This window comes from Nicotiana sylvestris, chromosome 3, assembly GCF_000393655.2.
Source record: "Nicotiana sylvestris chromosome 3, ASM39365v2, whole genome shotgun sequence".
Taxonomy (NCBI): Eukaryota; Viridiplantae; Streptophyta; class Magnoliopsida; order Solanales; family Solanaceae; genus Nicotiana; species Nicotiana sylvestris.
The window spans coordinates 163894491-163909514 of NC_091059.1; the positions used below are offsets into that span (position 1 = coordinate 163894491).

A 15024-nucleotide genomic window follows, 5' to 3' on the forward strand; every position below is an offset into this window, starting at 1 on the left:
ATGCCAAAAAGTTCGTGCAAAAGCCATTTCCTCAGAGTGCGGCTCCGAAGCCCATTCCTAGGAAAATCCGTATGGCAGATATACCTAAATACAACGGGACGGGCGATCCTAATGAACACATCACTTCATACACATGCAGGATTAAAGGAAACAACTTAAATGATGATGAGATCGAGTCGGTTTTGTTGAAAAGGTTTGGAGAAACTTTGTCAAAATGAGCAATTATAACGACCCGACCGGTCGTTTTGAGCTTTTGCACTTTGCTCATCAGTCTCGAGCGTGACCTACCCCGTGTGATGTATTATGACTTATGTAAATTATTGGTTTTGGTTTTCAGGGTAATCAGAATGAATTTGGAAGAAACAGTCCTCAGTTGAAGCTTGAAATTTGAAAGGTTTGACCAAGATTTGACTTGTTTGTATATGATCTCGGATCGGAATTTTTATGAGTTGGTTAGCTCCGTTGGGTGATTTGGGACTTAGGAGCGTGATCGGAATGCATTTTGGAAGTCTGTGGAAGGTTTAGGCTTGAATTGCCGAAATTGAGGTTTTGGCGTTTTCCGGTTGATAGGTGAGATTTTGATATAGGGTCGGAATGGATTTTTGAAGTTGCATTAGTTCCGTTGTATCATTTGGGATGTGTGTGCAAAATTTCAGTTCATTCGGACGTGGTTTGGTTGGGTTTTTGATCGAAAGCGTAATTTAGAAGGATTTGGAATTCTTAGGCTTGAATTCGATGCGAATTTGGTGTTTTGATGTTGTTTTGAGAATTTCGAAGGTTGGAACAAGTTTGAATGATGTTATGGGATATGTTGGCATGTTTGGTTGAGGTCTCGAGGGCCTCGGGTGAGTTTCGGGTGGTCAATCAGACCATTTCATGTTTTGCAAAGTTGCAGAAAATTTCTGTTCAGTGCTGCAGGCATTTGGCCTTCGCGTTAGCGAAGGTCTGGGTCCGTTGTGAATCGCTCTTGTGAGGGAGGCTCTGTGTTCGCGTAGGGGAAGTGAGCAGCTGGGTTTGAGGATTTATTTGTTCTTCACGTTTGCGGAAAGGGAGTCGCGTTCGCGTTGGGTTAGGGAGCCAAGTCTTCGCGTTCGCGAGTGGTAGGATGCGTTCGCGGTGAAGGAAATTTGGTCAAAGTAATTTTGTGCTTCGCGAACATGAGGCTTTGACCGTGTTCGCAAAGAAGGATTTTATGCCTGGGCAGAATGATTTAAAAGGGCTATATCGCGATTTTGAGGCTAAATACCTCCATTGTTGGGCGATTTTGAAGTTTGGGAGAGCTAATTGAAGAGGGAATTCAAGAGGATTTCAGGGAGGTAAGATTTTTGGACCCTAAACTTGTTTCTATGATGAATTCTATCATTGTAAGCTTGAAATCCATGGAAAAATCAGTAGCAAAAATGGGTAATTAGGACTTGAGATTAAAAGACCTTTGAGTGGGGATTTGAGGGGCCATTTGAGGTCCATTTTTGATGTTCTTGATATGTATAGACTCGTTTTAGTATGAGGATTCCACTGATGTTAATTTTATCGAATTCCGAGATGTGGGCCCGGGGGACCGGGTTTGAGCAATTTCGGGATTTTGATGTAAAATTGGATATTTTTGAGTGGGCTTCATTCCCTTTGCATATTGTAATGATTATGTACCGATTATGGCTAGATTTGGAGCATTCGGAGGTCGATTCATGCGGGCAAGGTATCGCGGGCTAGAGTTTGGACCGGATCGAGGTGAATAATGATTGTAAATGATGTTCTGAGGGTTTGAAACCCCGGATTGCACATCGTAGTGCTATATTGAGGTGAGACACACACTTGATGACGAGCGTGGGGTCATGCACTATTGGGGATTGTGACCTGGTCCATCCCGATTGATGATTTTACCGCGTATTTGATTGAAAACTATTTGCTATCATCATTATTTGGGCTGAATGCCATATTTGGGCCTAGTGCCAGCTATGTGAACCCTTCGGGGATTTTTGTTGATATTGCCTTACTGTTTTGACTTTATACTTGAACTCAGTCATGTTATTTTCCACTATTTTTCAAAACTCAGCCATGTTCACTGAGTTTTAATACTCAAATGATATTTAAATGATGATTTGGGCTGAGAAACACTGTTTTACTGTTGCCCGAGAGGCTTATGTGATTTTTCACTGAGCAAGGCCGAGGGCCTGTGTTGTGAGGATATCTTCTGGGTCGGGCTGCACGACGCAACGATGATACATTGATATTGATTATGAGGCCGAGGGCTTGAGATTTTATGCCGTGAGGTGGCTTGATATTGATATGAGGTCGAGAGTCTGTTTATGATACCACGAGGTGGCTTGATATTGCACTTTGGCCATAAGGGGCCTCTCCAAGAGTCTGCACACTCCCAGTAAGCGCGGGTACCCATTGTGATGTGAGATATAGCTCGAGGGGCTGATATTGTTCTATGTGATTGCCTGAGGGGCTGGTATTGTTCTGAAATATTACCCGAGGGACGGACTTGTTGACATTGTACCCGAGAGGCGAACCTTATGTGCTTATCTTTCTTATTTGCTTGTCATGTACCTGTTTAATTGTGTATTTGTACCCGAGGGGCGGATTTCTGTGCTTATCTGCAAAAATTATTTTGCATTCATTTGCGCAACTGTTGAGAAAGTCATTTTCAAAGAAGTTTAAACTAAGCTAAGATATTTTAAGAGATTTTACAGCTTCTTTGCTTTCTTACTGGTTTTTAACTGCTTCTATACAACATGTTGATGCATTTTTCATGATTTCTTACCATTCAGACTTTAGTTATGATTATTACTCACTGAGTTGGAGTACTCACTTTACTCCCTGCACCTTGTGTGCAGATTCAAGTATTTCTGAACCCGGTATCGAGTATTGGCTGATCAGAGGCAGAGTCATCGGAGTTTATCAAGGTAGCTGCCGACGTTTGCAACACTACTTTTCTCCCTCTTTATTTCATTAGTCCGTATTTCATGCATTTCAGACTTTTCAGTTGTATTTAGAACCTAGTAGATGCTCGTGACTTGTGACACCCCGGTATCAGACTGTGTTTGGGCTGTATTCTGCACATTATAAAATCTTTTGCTTAGTATTTGGTTTATTTACTCATGCTTAGACTGTTTATTAATGTTTAACTATTTAAAAATTGAATTGGGACTAGTTCGCTGGCCTTGTCTTCACGAGAGACGCCATCATGACCGGGTCTAGATTTAGGGTCGTGACAGTAATGTTTTGGTACCATAACTTGCCACCGAATTCTAGTGATTCATTTGCTATGTTAGTAGACGCCTTCATAAAGGCACACACCGGGGCCATAAAGGTCGCAATAAGGAAATCAGACGTTTTTAAGATGAGATAAAGGGGTGATGAAATGCTAAGGGAGTTTGTATCCCGATTTCAAATAGAGCAAATGGAATTACCACCGGTCAAAATTATTGGGCCGTTCAATCTTTCACTCAGATGTTGGAATGAGCGGAGTTCGATAACGTCACGACAGTTGAAGCAAAATCTGATTGAGTATCCAGCTTTAACTTGGGCAGATATGCATAATCGTTATCAATTGAACATCAGGGTCGTGGAAAACTAGTTGGGAGCCCCCTCGAGTTCGGTTCATCCAAACAGATTGGCAGTTAAGGCCCCGAGGGATACCGACAGGGAATCAAGGTCGAAAAGAGAACGATATCAGCCATATGTTGCAGATTGAAGAAATAATGGTTCGGGGCGCAATCCACCTTGCAATGATCGAAGAAATGATTGAGGGCAAAATCCTCGTTGACTGTAAGAATGGTTTTGATAAACATACCGATCCCACAGAAGCACCTCGGTTATCGGAGTATAATTTCAGTGTCGATGCATCGGGGATCGTATCAGCTATCAGAAGGATCAAAGACTCTAGGTGGCCCAGCCCTATATAAACCGATCCTTCTCAAAGAAATCCAAACTTGATGTGTAAATATCATGGCATGCATGGCCATAGGACCGAAGACTGCAGACAACTGAGGGAGTAGGTAGCTCGATTATTCAACGAGGGTGCTAATAGAAAGACTGAGCAGGAAGAGCTGCAACATGTAATTCATATGATCGTTGGCGGGGTCGATGTTCCACAAGGGCCTATATTCAATGTACTAAGGTGTCGATTACCAGAGAAAAGCAGACTCGGATTTATGTGCCCGAAGGCATCCTATCGTTCAATGACGACGAAGCGGAGGGCATTTCTCAGCCGTACAATGACGCCCTGGTAATTTATGTTTTGTTAAATACAATTCAAGTTAAACATATTCTAGTGGATCCAGGTAGCTCAGCAACCATAATTAGATCATGGGTCGTAGAGCAGCTCGGCCTGTAGGGCCAAATTGTACCTGCATCTCGAGTCCTAAACGGCTTCAACATGGCAAGTGAAACAACAAAGGGGGAGATAATCCTGCCAGTGAACGTGGCCGGGACCATCCAAGATACAAAATTCCATGTCATCTAAGGAGACATGAGATATAATGCACTACCCTAGAGGCCATGGATCTACAACATGAGGGCACTACCGTCGACCCTTTATCAGATGATGAAATTCCCAACAATGGATGGTGTAAAAACAGTTTACGAGGAACAACACACATCAAAGGAAATGTTTGCAATCGATGAGGTGATGCCGATATCGACACCTTTGACCTCCAAAAAATCGAGCATCAAGGATAAACAGATGGCCAAATAGCAATCACTATCCCCAGCCTCGACCGAATTGGAGAAACATGTAATCGAAGAAGAAGAAGAGGATTTCCTTATTCCTCGAACTTTCGTTGTTCTCGAAGAATCAAATGCAACTAAGTCAACATTCGAGGAGCTAGAACATTTGATACTGATCGAGCATCTACCCGAATGAAAGGTATACCTGGGAACGGGGCTAACCCCCAAACTCAGGAAAAAAGTCATTCAATTTCTTATTGATAACATGGATTATTTTGTTTGGTCCCATTTTGACATGATAGGGATTTCACTAGAAATAACAACACATCGGCTAAGCCTTGACCCCAGATTCAAACCGGTGAAGCAAAAAAGAAGGCCCCAGTCCGAGGTGAAACATGCATTCATAAAGGATGAGGTAACTAAACTTCTTAAAATAGGGTCCATTTGGGAGGTAAAATACCTCGAATGGTTCCAACGTAGTTGTAGTCCCTAAAAAGGGAAACAAACTTAGAATATGCATAGATTACAAGGATTTAAAAAAAGCATGCCCTAAAGACTCTTTTCTACTGCCTAACATTGATCACATGATCGACGCCACAGCTGGCCACTAGATCCTTACCTTTCTCGATGCCTATTCTGGTACAATCAAATTCAGATGAACCCGGAAAACTAGGAGAAGACCTCGTTTATCACTAATTATGGAACATACTATTACAATGTAATGCCCTTCGGGCTAAAAAATGTAGGAGCTACATACCAACACCTAGTTAACAAAATGTTCGAGGAACAGATAGGTAAATCAATGGAAGTTTACATTGACAATATGTTGGTTAAATCCCTACGCGTAGAGGACCATTTAACTCATTTACAGGAAATATTCGAAATCTTGAGGAAGTACAACATGAAGCTTAACCCAGAAAAATGTGCTTTCAGGGTCGATTCGGGCAAGTTCCTTGTCTTCATGGTATCAAATCGGGGTATCAAAATCAACCCCGACAAGATCAAGGCCATCGAGGATATCATTATCGTAGATAGTGTGAAAGTCGTACAAAGGCTAACAGGATGGATAGCTGCCTTGGGTCGATTCATTTCGAGGTCATCAGATCGAAGCCACAGGTTCTTTTCCTTACTCAAAAAGAAAAATGATTTCGCATGGACCTCGGAATGCCAGCAAGCCTTGGAGGAATTGAAGCGATACTTATCGAGCCCACCTCTACTTCACACTCCGAAGGTTGATGAGAAGCTGTACTTATATTTGGCAGTATCCGAAATAACGATAAGTGGTGTACTAGTTCGAGAAGAGCAAGGTATGCAGTTCCCTGTCTATTACGTAAGTCAGACTTTAGGAGATGCTGAAACTAGATATCCACACTTAGAGAAATTGGCACTTGCATTAATAAGTGTATCTAGAAAGTTTAAGCCATATTTCCAGTGTCACCCCATATGTGTGTTAACCACTTATTCTCTCCGAAATGTTTTGCATAAGCCTGAGTTATCGGGCCGATTAACCAAATAGGCCGTCAAACTTGGAGGATACGATATCGAATATCAACCCCGAACGACCATAAAGTCTCAAATCTTAGCTGACTTTGTGGCCAATTTTACGCCAACCCTCATACCCGAAGTGGAGAAAGAACTTCTGCTAAAATCGGATACATTATTGGGAACATGGACCCTCTTCACGGACGGTGCCTCGAATGTGAAAGGGTCCAAGCTCGGCATCGTTTTGAAGCCACCTACAGGAAATACTATCAGACAATCTATCAAAACTTCTAGGTTGACTAATAATGAGGCCGAGTATGAGGCCATGATTGCAGGTCTCGATCTAGCTAAAAGCTTAGGGGCAGAAGTTGTTGAAGCCAAGTGTGATTCTCTGTTAGTAGTGAACCAAGTAAACAAAAGCTTCAAAGATATTTGGACAAGCTATAGGTAACCTTGCACCGCTTCAAGGAGTGGACTCTAGACCATGTACCTCGAGAACAAAGAAGTGAGGCGGATGCGCTTGCAAACTTGGGGTCATCAATCGAGGAAGATGATATTATCCCAGGGACTATTGTCCAATTATCAAGATCTGCAGTCGAGGAGGGTCATGCCGAGATAAATTCTACAAGTTTGACTTGGGATTGGAGGAATAAGTATGTTGAATATTTAAAAAATGGGAAGCTCCCATCGGACCATAAAGAATCAAGGGCTTTACGAACCAAGGCTGCTCGGTTCGCATTGGATGAAGACGGAACGTTATATAGAAGGACATTCGATGGGCCATAAGCAATATGTTTAGGGCCGGGGGACACCGATTACGTTTTACCAGAGATCCACGAAGGCACTTGTGGAAACCACTCCGGCACCGAGTCTTTGATTCACAAAATTGTTATAGTAGGATATTACTGGGATAGCATGGAAAAAGACACTAAGGAGTTCGTTAAGAAACATGATAAATGTCAAAGGTTTGCACCGATGATTCATCAGCTTGGAGAGAAACTTCATTCATTTCTGTCCCCATGGCCTTTCATGAAATGGGGAATGGACATCGTCGGTCCTCTTCCAACAGCCCCAGGTAAAGCTAAATTCATTTTGTTTATGACTGACTACTTTTCTAAATGGGTGGAAGCACAGGCCTTCGAGAAGGTCAGAGAAAAAGAAGTTATTGACTTCATCTGGGACCACATCGTGTGTCGATTCAGGATACCTGCCAAAATCGTATGCGACAACAACAAGCAATTCATCGACAACAAGGTAACGGAGTTCCTCGAAGCATACAAAATAAAAAAGGATCTTATCAACACTATATCATCCGAGTGAAAACGGACAGGCCAAATCGGCAAACAAGATTATCATTCAAAACTTGAAAAAAGGGTTGAACGACGCTAAAGGGAAATGGAGAGAAGTTCTACCCGAAGTTCTTTGGGCATATCGAACTACATCAAAGTACAGCATGGGGGCAACCCCATTCTCTTTAGTATATGGCTTCGAGGCATTGATTCCAGTTGAGGTCGGGGAACCTAGCACCAGATTTCAACATACATCGGAGGAATCAAATCACGAGGCTATAAATTCTAGATTCAAGTTATTAGATGAAAAATGAGAAGCTGCACTTGTTCGAATGGCTACGCAGAAGCAAAGAATCGAGAGATATTATAATAGAAAGACCAATCTTCAATACTTTGGAATTGGGGACTTAGTTTTAAGGAAAGTCACCCTCAATACTCGAGACCCAAATGAAGGGAAACTAGTCCCGAATTGGGAAGGACCATATCGAGTTATCAGAGTCATCGAAAAAGGATCCTACAAACTTGGCACGATGGAAGGCGAACAATTGCCAAACAATTAGAATGTATCACTACTCAAACGATGTTATTGCTAAGGTACGACCATTCTCCCTTTTTACGTTTGTGTGATACTAACTTATTGCAGGTTTAAATCAAAGACATCAAAGAGAACCCTTCTACACGAAGACCTTACGTTTTAAAGCACACATTGAACTTTTTTTTTCTTTAGATCAGTTTTATCCCAAATGGGGTTTTCTGGCGAGGTTTTTAACGAGGCAAAAACTATATGCTACCTAAGGAGAATTCAACAGTATACAAGGCTTATTTTCAATCAACCTCGAATACTGGGGGCGTCACCCTCGGAGGTTATATTTTCCAGATAAATACTTCACGCCAAAGAGGGCCTCGATAGGAAAACTTTGTAACGGGCCAACGATCAAATGAACCGTGTCCATGTAGAACAATTGAGCCTCGATGGAAAAACATGTACGCATGTATGAATTATTCAAAGAAACATTCTTTCTATATCAAACATTTTGTGTCCCAAAGAAATTTGCTACTATACGAGCTCCATACTCGTGATTCTGTGAGAAAAGGCTCAAGGGCCAAAACGCAAATGCACCTCGAATACTCGGGGACTGTCATCGACAGTCAACACATTCGAGTTGTCTAAACTCGAATTTATAAGACCTCAAAGATACATCTCTGGACACAAAGGCCAAGGCCATCATACTCGGGGACTAACATTTTGAATAAGTTTGAAATGTTATTGGGAAACAAGTCCAAGAGACACACCCAAAGTCTACGGCCGAAATAATGCGGTTCAGAGACGTCCGAAATCCACAATAAAAATAAGCATTCAAATTCTTAGAAAATCGGTTAAATAAAGGCTACCCTCGGCAAAATAATCAAAAGGCTTCGATAAAATCAGCCCTCAAAAAACCTTAAGAGGTATCAAATTATCCAAATACAAGCTTGTGTTAAGGCACTAAAAACAAAGGGTTCCGATTAACACTACACCGTCAAAAAACCCAATGGGTAAAAAATGCATGCCAAGGCATAAATAAATTTTTACTAAGTCTTCTAAGCCGAAAAGGGGAAATAATAGCCATCTCTTAGAGGCCATAATGACCCGATCTAAAAGAACCTAAGGGTTAAAACATTCAGAGATCGAGACCTTTGTTCTCACTCAACTCAGACCTAAGGGTCCCACCATCTCGAGCTCGCACAAAATCAACTTAAGCATAGCTCGAGGATTCATCAAAAAACCTTAAGAGGTATTCTATTATAAGATATCCCATCAATTACTAAAAAAAAACCCTAAGGGTTCCGATGCTCACTCGATTATTGAAGTTATGACATCAAAAACTAATTCTTCACGAAACGAAAATGGATCAAGCTTTACAACAAATTGGAGACGGAGTGGAAAGGAAAGGAATTCTTCATATACATGAAGAATATTTACAATACCCACATAGAGCCTTACACAAAATAAAAAGGAAAAAATCCTAAGGGCCTGATCTACTTTAGGAGCTGCATCTTCGGGAGCCACATCTTCAAGAACCTCCTCCTTATCTCCTCCGCTCTCGAAACCACTAGTGGAGTCTTCGTCATCGAAGAGTAAAGCGACAGCCTCTTCCTCCAAAGTTTTTACCTTTTCAATATCACCTGAAAGGTCAAAGCCACGAGCGTGCACTTCCTCGAGAGTTTCTCTCCAGGATTTTCGCCTGGTGTGGTCGACATCGTATGACAATTTGACTTCAGAAATAGTAGAGATCTCATGTGCCCGAATGTTGGCAGCCTCAGTGTCAGTTTTATAGGAGGCCACAAATGCTTCCACCTCAGATTTAGCCTTTTCAAGTTCGGCGGCCGACTTAGCTTTGAGATCCTCAATCTTCCGGCTCCGGGCCAAGCTCTCCACCTTCTCATTTTGTAGTTAACATTAAACCGAAGCCAACTGGGCCTGAAGCGTGTCCTTCTCCGAAGCAAGATGATCCATATGCTGCTTCTACCTCAGGGTCTTGGCCTCTTTCGCCTTAACCTCCTCTCAAAGCTGCTCCACCAGATCGCCCTTGTGCTGAACCTGCAAAGTCGAAGTGTTAGTCACTAAATCAAATAAACACATAACAAACTCCCCAAAAGTTACATTACATGCTCAATGAGCTCGGTCTGTTCTCGATGAGCCTTCGTTAAATTGGCTCGAAGGCCCCTAATCTCCTCCTCTTTTTAAACATAAAGGAGTTTGAGGCTATCCCTCTCTTTCATGAGCTTCTTGATTTCGGCCTTGCGTCCAGCGAGCTCGGCTCGAGACTTGGATAATGCTTGTCGATGGAGCATCACAACCTTCACACAAAGAAAAGAAGTCAGACTCAGAAAAACAAGAATAAAGCACGGACATAATTATGGAGGCAGAAAACTTACTTGTTTAAGAAGACGCTGAGCCTCGCCAAAAATAAACGAAGCATCTGGGTCGGGACCATCTTCGACCCCTACAAAGTATTCCCGAAAAATACCATTCACTTTGTGGGTCGTCCCCCACGTTGAGAGTCTTCATGGTTCAGGTATCTCACAACTGCCTTTCAGAGAACACAGGGCCAGGCGACGATTCATCTATGTTAATTATCCCAAGTGATTCACTTGGGACATTCTCCTCTCTTTGAAAGGCCTCTAAGTCAGGCTCTTAGGGCTCACCCGCCAGATGTCCTCCAAGATGAGGTGCGCTTTTGCCGCCCGATGGCTCAGGGACTCTGCTCGAGCTCCTCTCAGAGATTTCTTTAGTTTGAGATTGAACTGCATTAGCCACTGCCGGTTCAGAGGCCTTAGAAACTTTAGTGCTCCCCCTCTTTTGAGCTACCAACAAGAAGTCAACATCCTCTCCTTCTTCCTCTTCATCCTGAAGTTGTTGGGCCTCATCTGCGGATAGGGCTGCAGGATCGGCTCTAGGCTTTCGAGCCTTATTTTTCTTGGGCTTCGGGGAACTTGTTGGCAAAACCCCTTTCCTTTTCTTCTCTTTGATTGGCTGCAGAATGTCCTCTTCACCGGGAAGAGGCGACCTCATAACAATAATGTCTCTGAAGCCTGCATAAGGGGAAAGTAAGTATTTTACAGAGAAACGTCAACATATGAACAAGGGAACTCGCCATGGGTTTTAGCTTCCCATCGACCCATGTCCAAATCATGCCAACAACGTTCTACATGTGAAAAAGTGGAGGCCAATTGTCGAACCCAACCTACAAGATCCAGAATCGCACCAGGAAACCAAGGGGAAATTGTACCATCGAAAAGGAATTAGATCGAAAAAGAATAGAGAAAACAGAGTAGTAAGCATTATCAATGGGGTTGTACTTACGTTTCATGTTCCATTCCTCGAGAAAAGGCATCCTTTCGACAGGAATTAAGTCGGAGGTTTTGATTCGGACAAACTGGCCCATCTATCCTCGATCCTTATCTTCATCGACGCTAGAGAATAGCGCCTCCAAGGATCGGTGGTGGATCTTTATCAAACCACCTCGATAGAGGCGAGAGCTGTATAGCCTGATCAGGTGGTCAAGGGTAAAAGACAACCCCTTGGCCTTGCCCGAGAAATACCTAAGAAAATTGATGATGTGCCAAAAAGAAGGGTAGATCTGACCAAGGGTCACCAAATATTTGTGACAAAAATTAAGAATGCCTGGATCTATAGGCCCCAATGCTGGATCCATGTGACCTAGTGTGAAAGGATAAGTATACTCGCTTAAGTATCCTTCCACATGAGTGGTTAAATTCTCTCCAGGGGAAGGAATCACCACCTCCTTATCCTCCCAATTACAATCCTTTTTCACCTAATCGAGATCATCTTCAGTTATCGAGCAGATGTATCGGGACATGGGCTCGCATTAGCCTGGGAATGATATAGGCTTATCGATTTTGAAATCGGAAGATAGCTTTCATGACCCAGGAATGCACTCCTCGATACGAGGTGGAGCCATTGTTCTACCACCGTCCGAACGCGATGATAAAGAGGCTTTTTATTTCTAAGGAACGATTTTAGATGTTTTAACCATCGCTATGGAGAAACTCAAAAGAAGAGAGGAAGTTGATGTTGTTGAAGAAAGAATAGACTCAGAGAAGATGGAGAAGCTAGTAAGGTTTTAGGAAATGTTTGAGAAATAAAGGTTGAAAAGGTTGTGAAATTGAACTATTTATAGTGGCCGCTTCAACGGTTTTGGGGAAGCCAATGGACGACCAAAGCCGCCTTCAATTAATGACACTGGGAACTATGCAGGCGCGTCCTTTCAATCATTTCTGTCACTGACATCATGAGATTGACATCATGATCAAGGCACCAGAGGATCGAGGATCAAATTGTTTCTTATCATCTTACTCTAAGAAATGCGGGGACTATCTGTATACGGTCGAAATCAGGTATGCCCAATTTCGTGGGCTCGAGGGTCACTTCGAGAACAAGTTCAAAATGGACTAGGCGCGAGCCCAATGGTAAAGTAGAAGCTTCGAAGATCGAAGTGCTCGATTAACACCGAGGCCAAGTATGACCGACCTCGAGATAATACCATTATGGTTCCATAACAGAAAGAGCGAGATTCCCCTAGTGGCCCTAAGATCACGATGTAAATTCCGGAACGGATTTGTACTAGGCGGTTAGACAGCTGTATAATAAGATTCCTTACTACAATTGGAAGTGTACCTTATTTAGGATTCTCCTACTATACAAAGGGGACCTCAATCATTTGTAACACATCAATCATTGAGAAGAGAATATACATTTTCACTTTCCTGCTTACTGTTCATCTTATTTGCCTTATTATTTTATTGTTCTTGGTAACCCACCCCGAGGCTGCCTTAGCTCGAGATCGAGCTTTGTTCGCACACTGGTTTGACTTGCTCTACTCTTCAATTTATACATTAGATTCCTCGTTTATCAATTAATATTGGATTAAATCACATATTTTTAAAATCATAATACAAGTTTAATTGTTATTCGTATATTAGGGTAAACTATATTATTCCTCGTAGGTACGATTAAGCCATTCACCACGAGATCCTCGTGAATGTATGCAATTTGTTATATTTTTTATTAAGTGATAATCTTGAACGTTAGTACAATATGAGATATTTTAGGCATTGGCTTTCTATATAAAGAAGAGAGGAGACTCTTATACTTGTACTTCATATTTTCAGCTAATAAAATATTTCTCTTCCTTCTTATTATATATTTCTTGATCATGTTATTATCTACAGCTATTGGTAAGAGTCATGTTCCCAAAATATCAAAAGATGGGATGCCAGATTTAATCCGTTCAATTGCAGAGAACCATGAAGCTGGCCAGCCATTTTATCTCATGGATTTGGCTATAATTGAAAAGCTAATGGACAAATGGAACCATTCTTTTCCAAATATAAAACCTTTCTATGCTGTGAAATGCAACACCGAACCTGCTCTTCTTACTAAACTAGCCAAATTGGGTGCAAATTTTGATTGTGCTAGCCAACTAGAAATAGAAACCGTCTTAAATCTCGAAATTGGCCCAAACCAAATCATATTTGCTAACCCATGCAAAGCTATTTCCCACATCAAATACGCAGCCAATGTTGGGGTCAATCTCACAACTTTTGATTCCAAACTTGAAATTGACAAGATCAAGAAATGGCACCCACATTGTCATTTGTTGCTTCGAGTTAAAGCGCCTAATGATAGCGGCGCATTACGTCCCCTGGGAAAAAAATTCGGCGTGCTACCAGAAGAAGTTGAGCCACTACTGCATTACGCTTGTAATGTGGTCGGGCTAAAAGTTGTAGGCGTTTCATTTCATGTTGGATCTATAGCACAAAATCCTAGCATTTATCGCGAGGCGATTGCAGCTGCTAGGGCCGTTTTTGATGTTGCTGATCATCTTCGAATGCCTAAAATGCAAATTTTAAACATTGGTGGAGGATTTAGATCAACACCATTGTTCGAGGAAATAGCTAGTGTAGTAAACGAGGCAGTCCAAGATTATTTTCCCATGACTAATTTAACAATATTTGCAGAGCCAGGGCGGTTTTTTTGCAGAAACGGAATTTACGTTAGTCGCTCATGTGATTGGTAAAAGAGTTAGAGGTGAGAAAATAGAATATTGGATTGATGAAGGGATTTATGGATCATTTAGGCCAACACTTTATAATAGTTGTTTTGTGGGTATAAAGCCATTGTTACTTCAGGTAACAGAAAAATCTTGTCAAATTTATGAGTCAACTATTTATGGACCAAGTTGTGACTCACTTGATGCAGTGGCTATTGACATAAACTTGCCGGAGCTTCATTTGGATGACCTGATAGTGTTTTCTAATATGGGTGCATATTCAACATGTGGAGGAACTAAGTTCAATGGATTTGATATGTTATCTACACCTGCCTATCTTGTTAACTCAAATTCTAGCTAAAATGTGTCCAAAGACAACAAAATAATGAATAAACGCACTTCTTGTTATTTTCTTCCCTGCATGGGCATGATTGAATAAAGCATTAATTTATTCACATTTAAGTGTTTGTCTCTGCTATATTATGATGCTATTTATGATAGTGAGATCTGTTAGTACATTTAAATGGCATATTTTTGTGAGGCAAGGATATATCTATTTTATTACAAGCTTTCATTGTTGAAATAAAAGAAAATACTTTGTTTACGTCACAAAAAAGTACATTTTTTCTTAAAATTATATTATGAAAAGAAAATACTTATTTTTTTGAAATGAAAAAAAGTATTCTATCTATAACATAAAAAGAAAGTACCATTAATAATATTTCTATTTAGGGTGGGGATTGGGGTGGTTGGGGTGGGTGTGGGGTGATGGGGGTGGTTTGATGGGGATGATAAATAGGGTGGGGAAGGTTGAAAAAAAGTTTTGGAGGAAATGAGTTCATGAAGAAAAACTAGCAAATTAGGCACAAATCCCGAAATTCTCCCAAATCCGGCCGCCAGACCCACGTCTCGGAATCCAACAAAAATTACAAAACTAGAAAGTTCATTCGCTCACGAGTCTACCCATACCAAAATCATCAAAATCCGACATCAACTGGCCATCCAAATCCCCAAAATCATCT

At 41.5% G+C, this 15024-nt stretch overlaps 1 protein-coding gene and 1 pseudogene across 1 annotated transcript; both read left to right on the top strand.

Moving 5' to 3' along the window:
• Positions 1-7071: 7071 nt before the first annotated feature.
• LOC138888283 (uncharacterized) lies at positions 7072-8094 on the top strand. The gene is made up of 2 exons (XM_070170121.1): positions 7072-7410; positions 8089-8094. Exons 1-2 carry the CDS (start codon positions 7072-7074, stop codon positions 8092-8094), a joined length of 345 nt encoding a protein of 114 aa, XP_070026222.1.
• Positions 8095-13165: 5071 nt separating this feature from the next.
• On the top strand, positions 13166-14459 carry LOC104242401 (ornithine decarboxylase-like; annotated as a pseudogene).
• Positions 14460-15024: the final 565 nt, after the last annotated feature.

Coding starts and splice junctions, on each gene's coding strand:
- LOC138888283 (XM_070170121.1), top strand. CDS start 7,072: ATGGAAAAAGACACTAAGGAGTTCGTTAAGAAACATGATAAATGTCAA.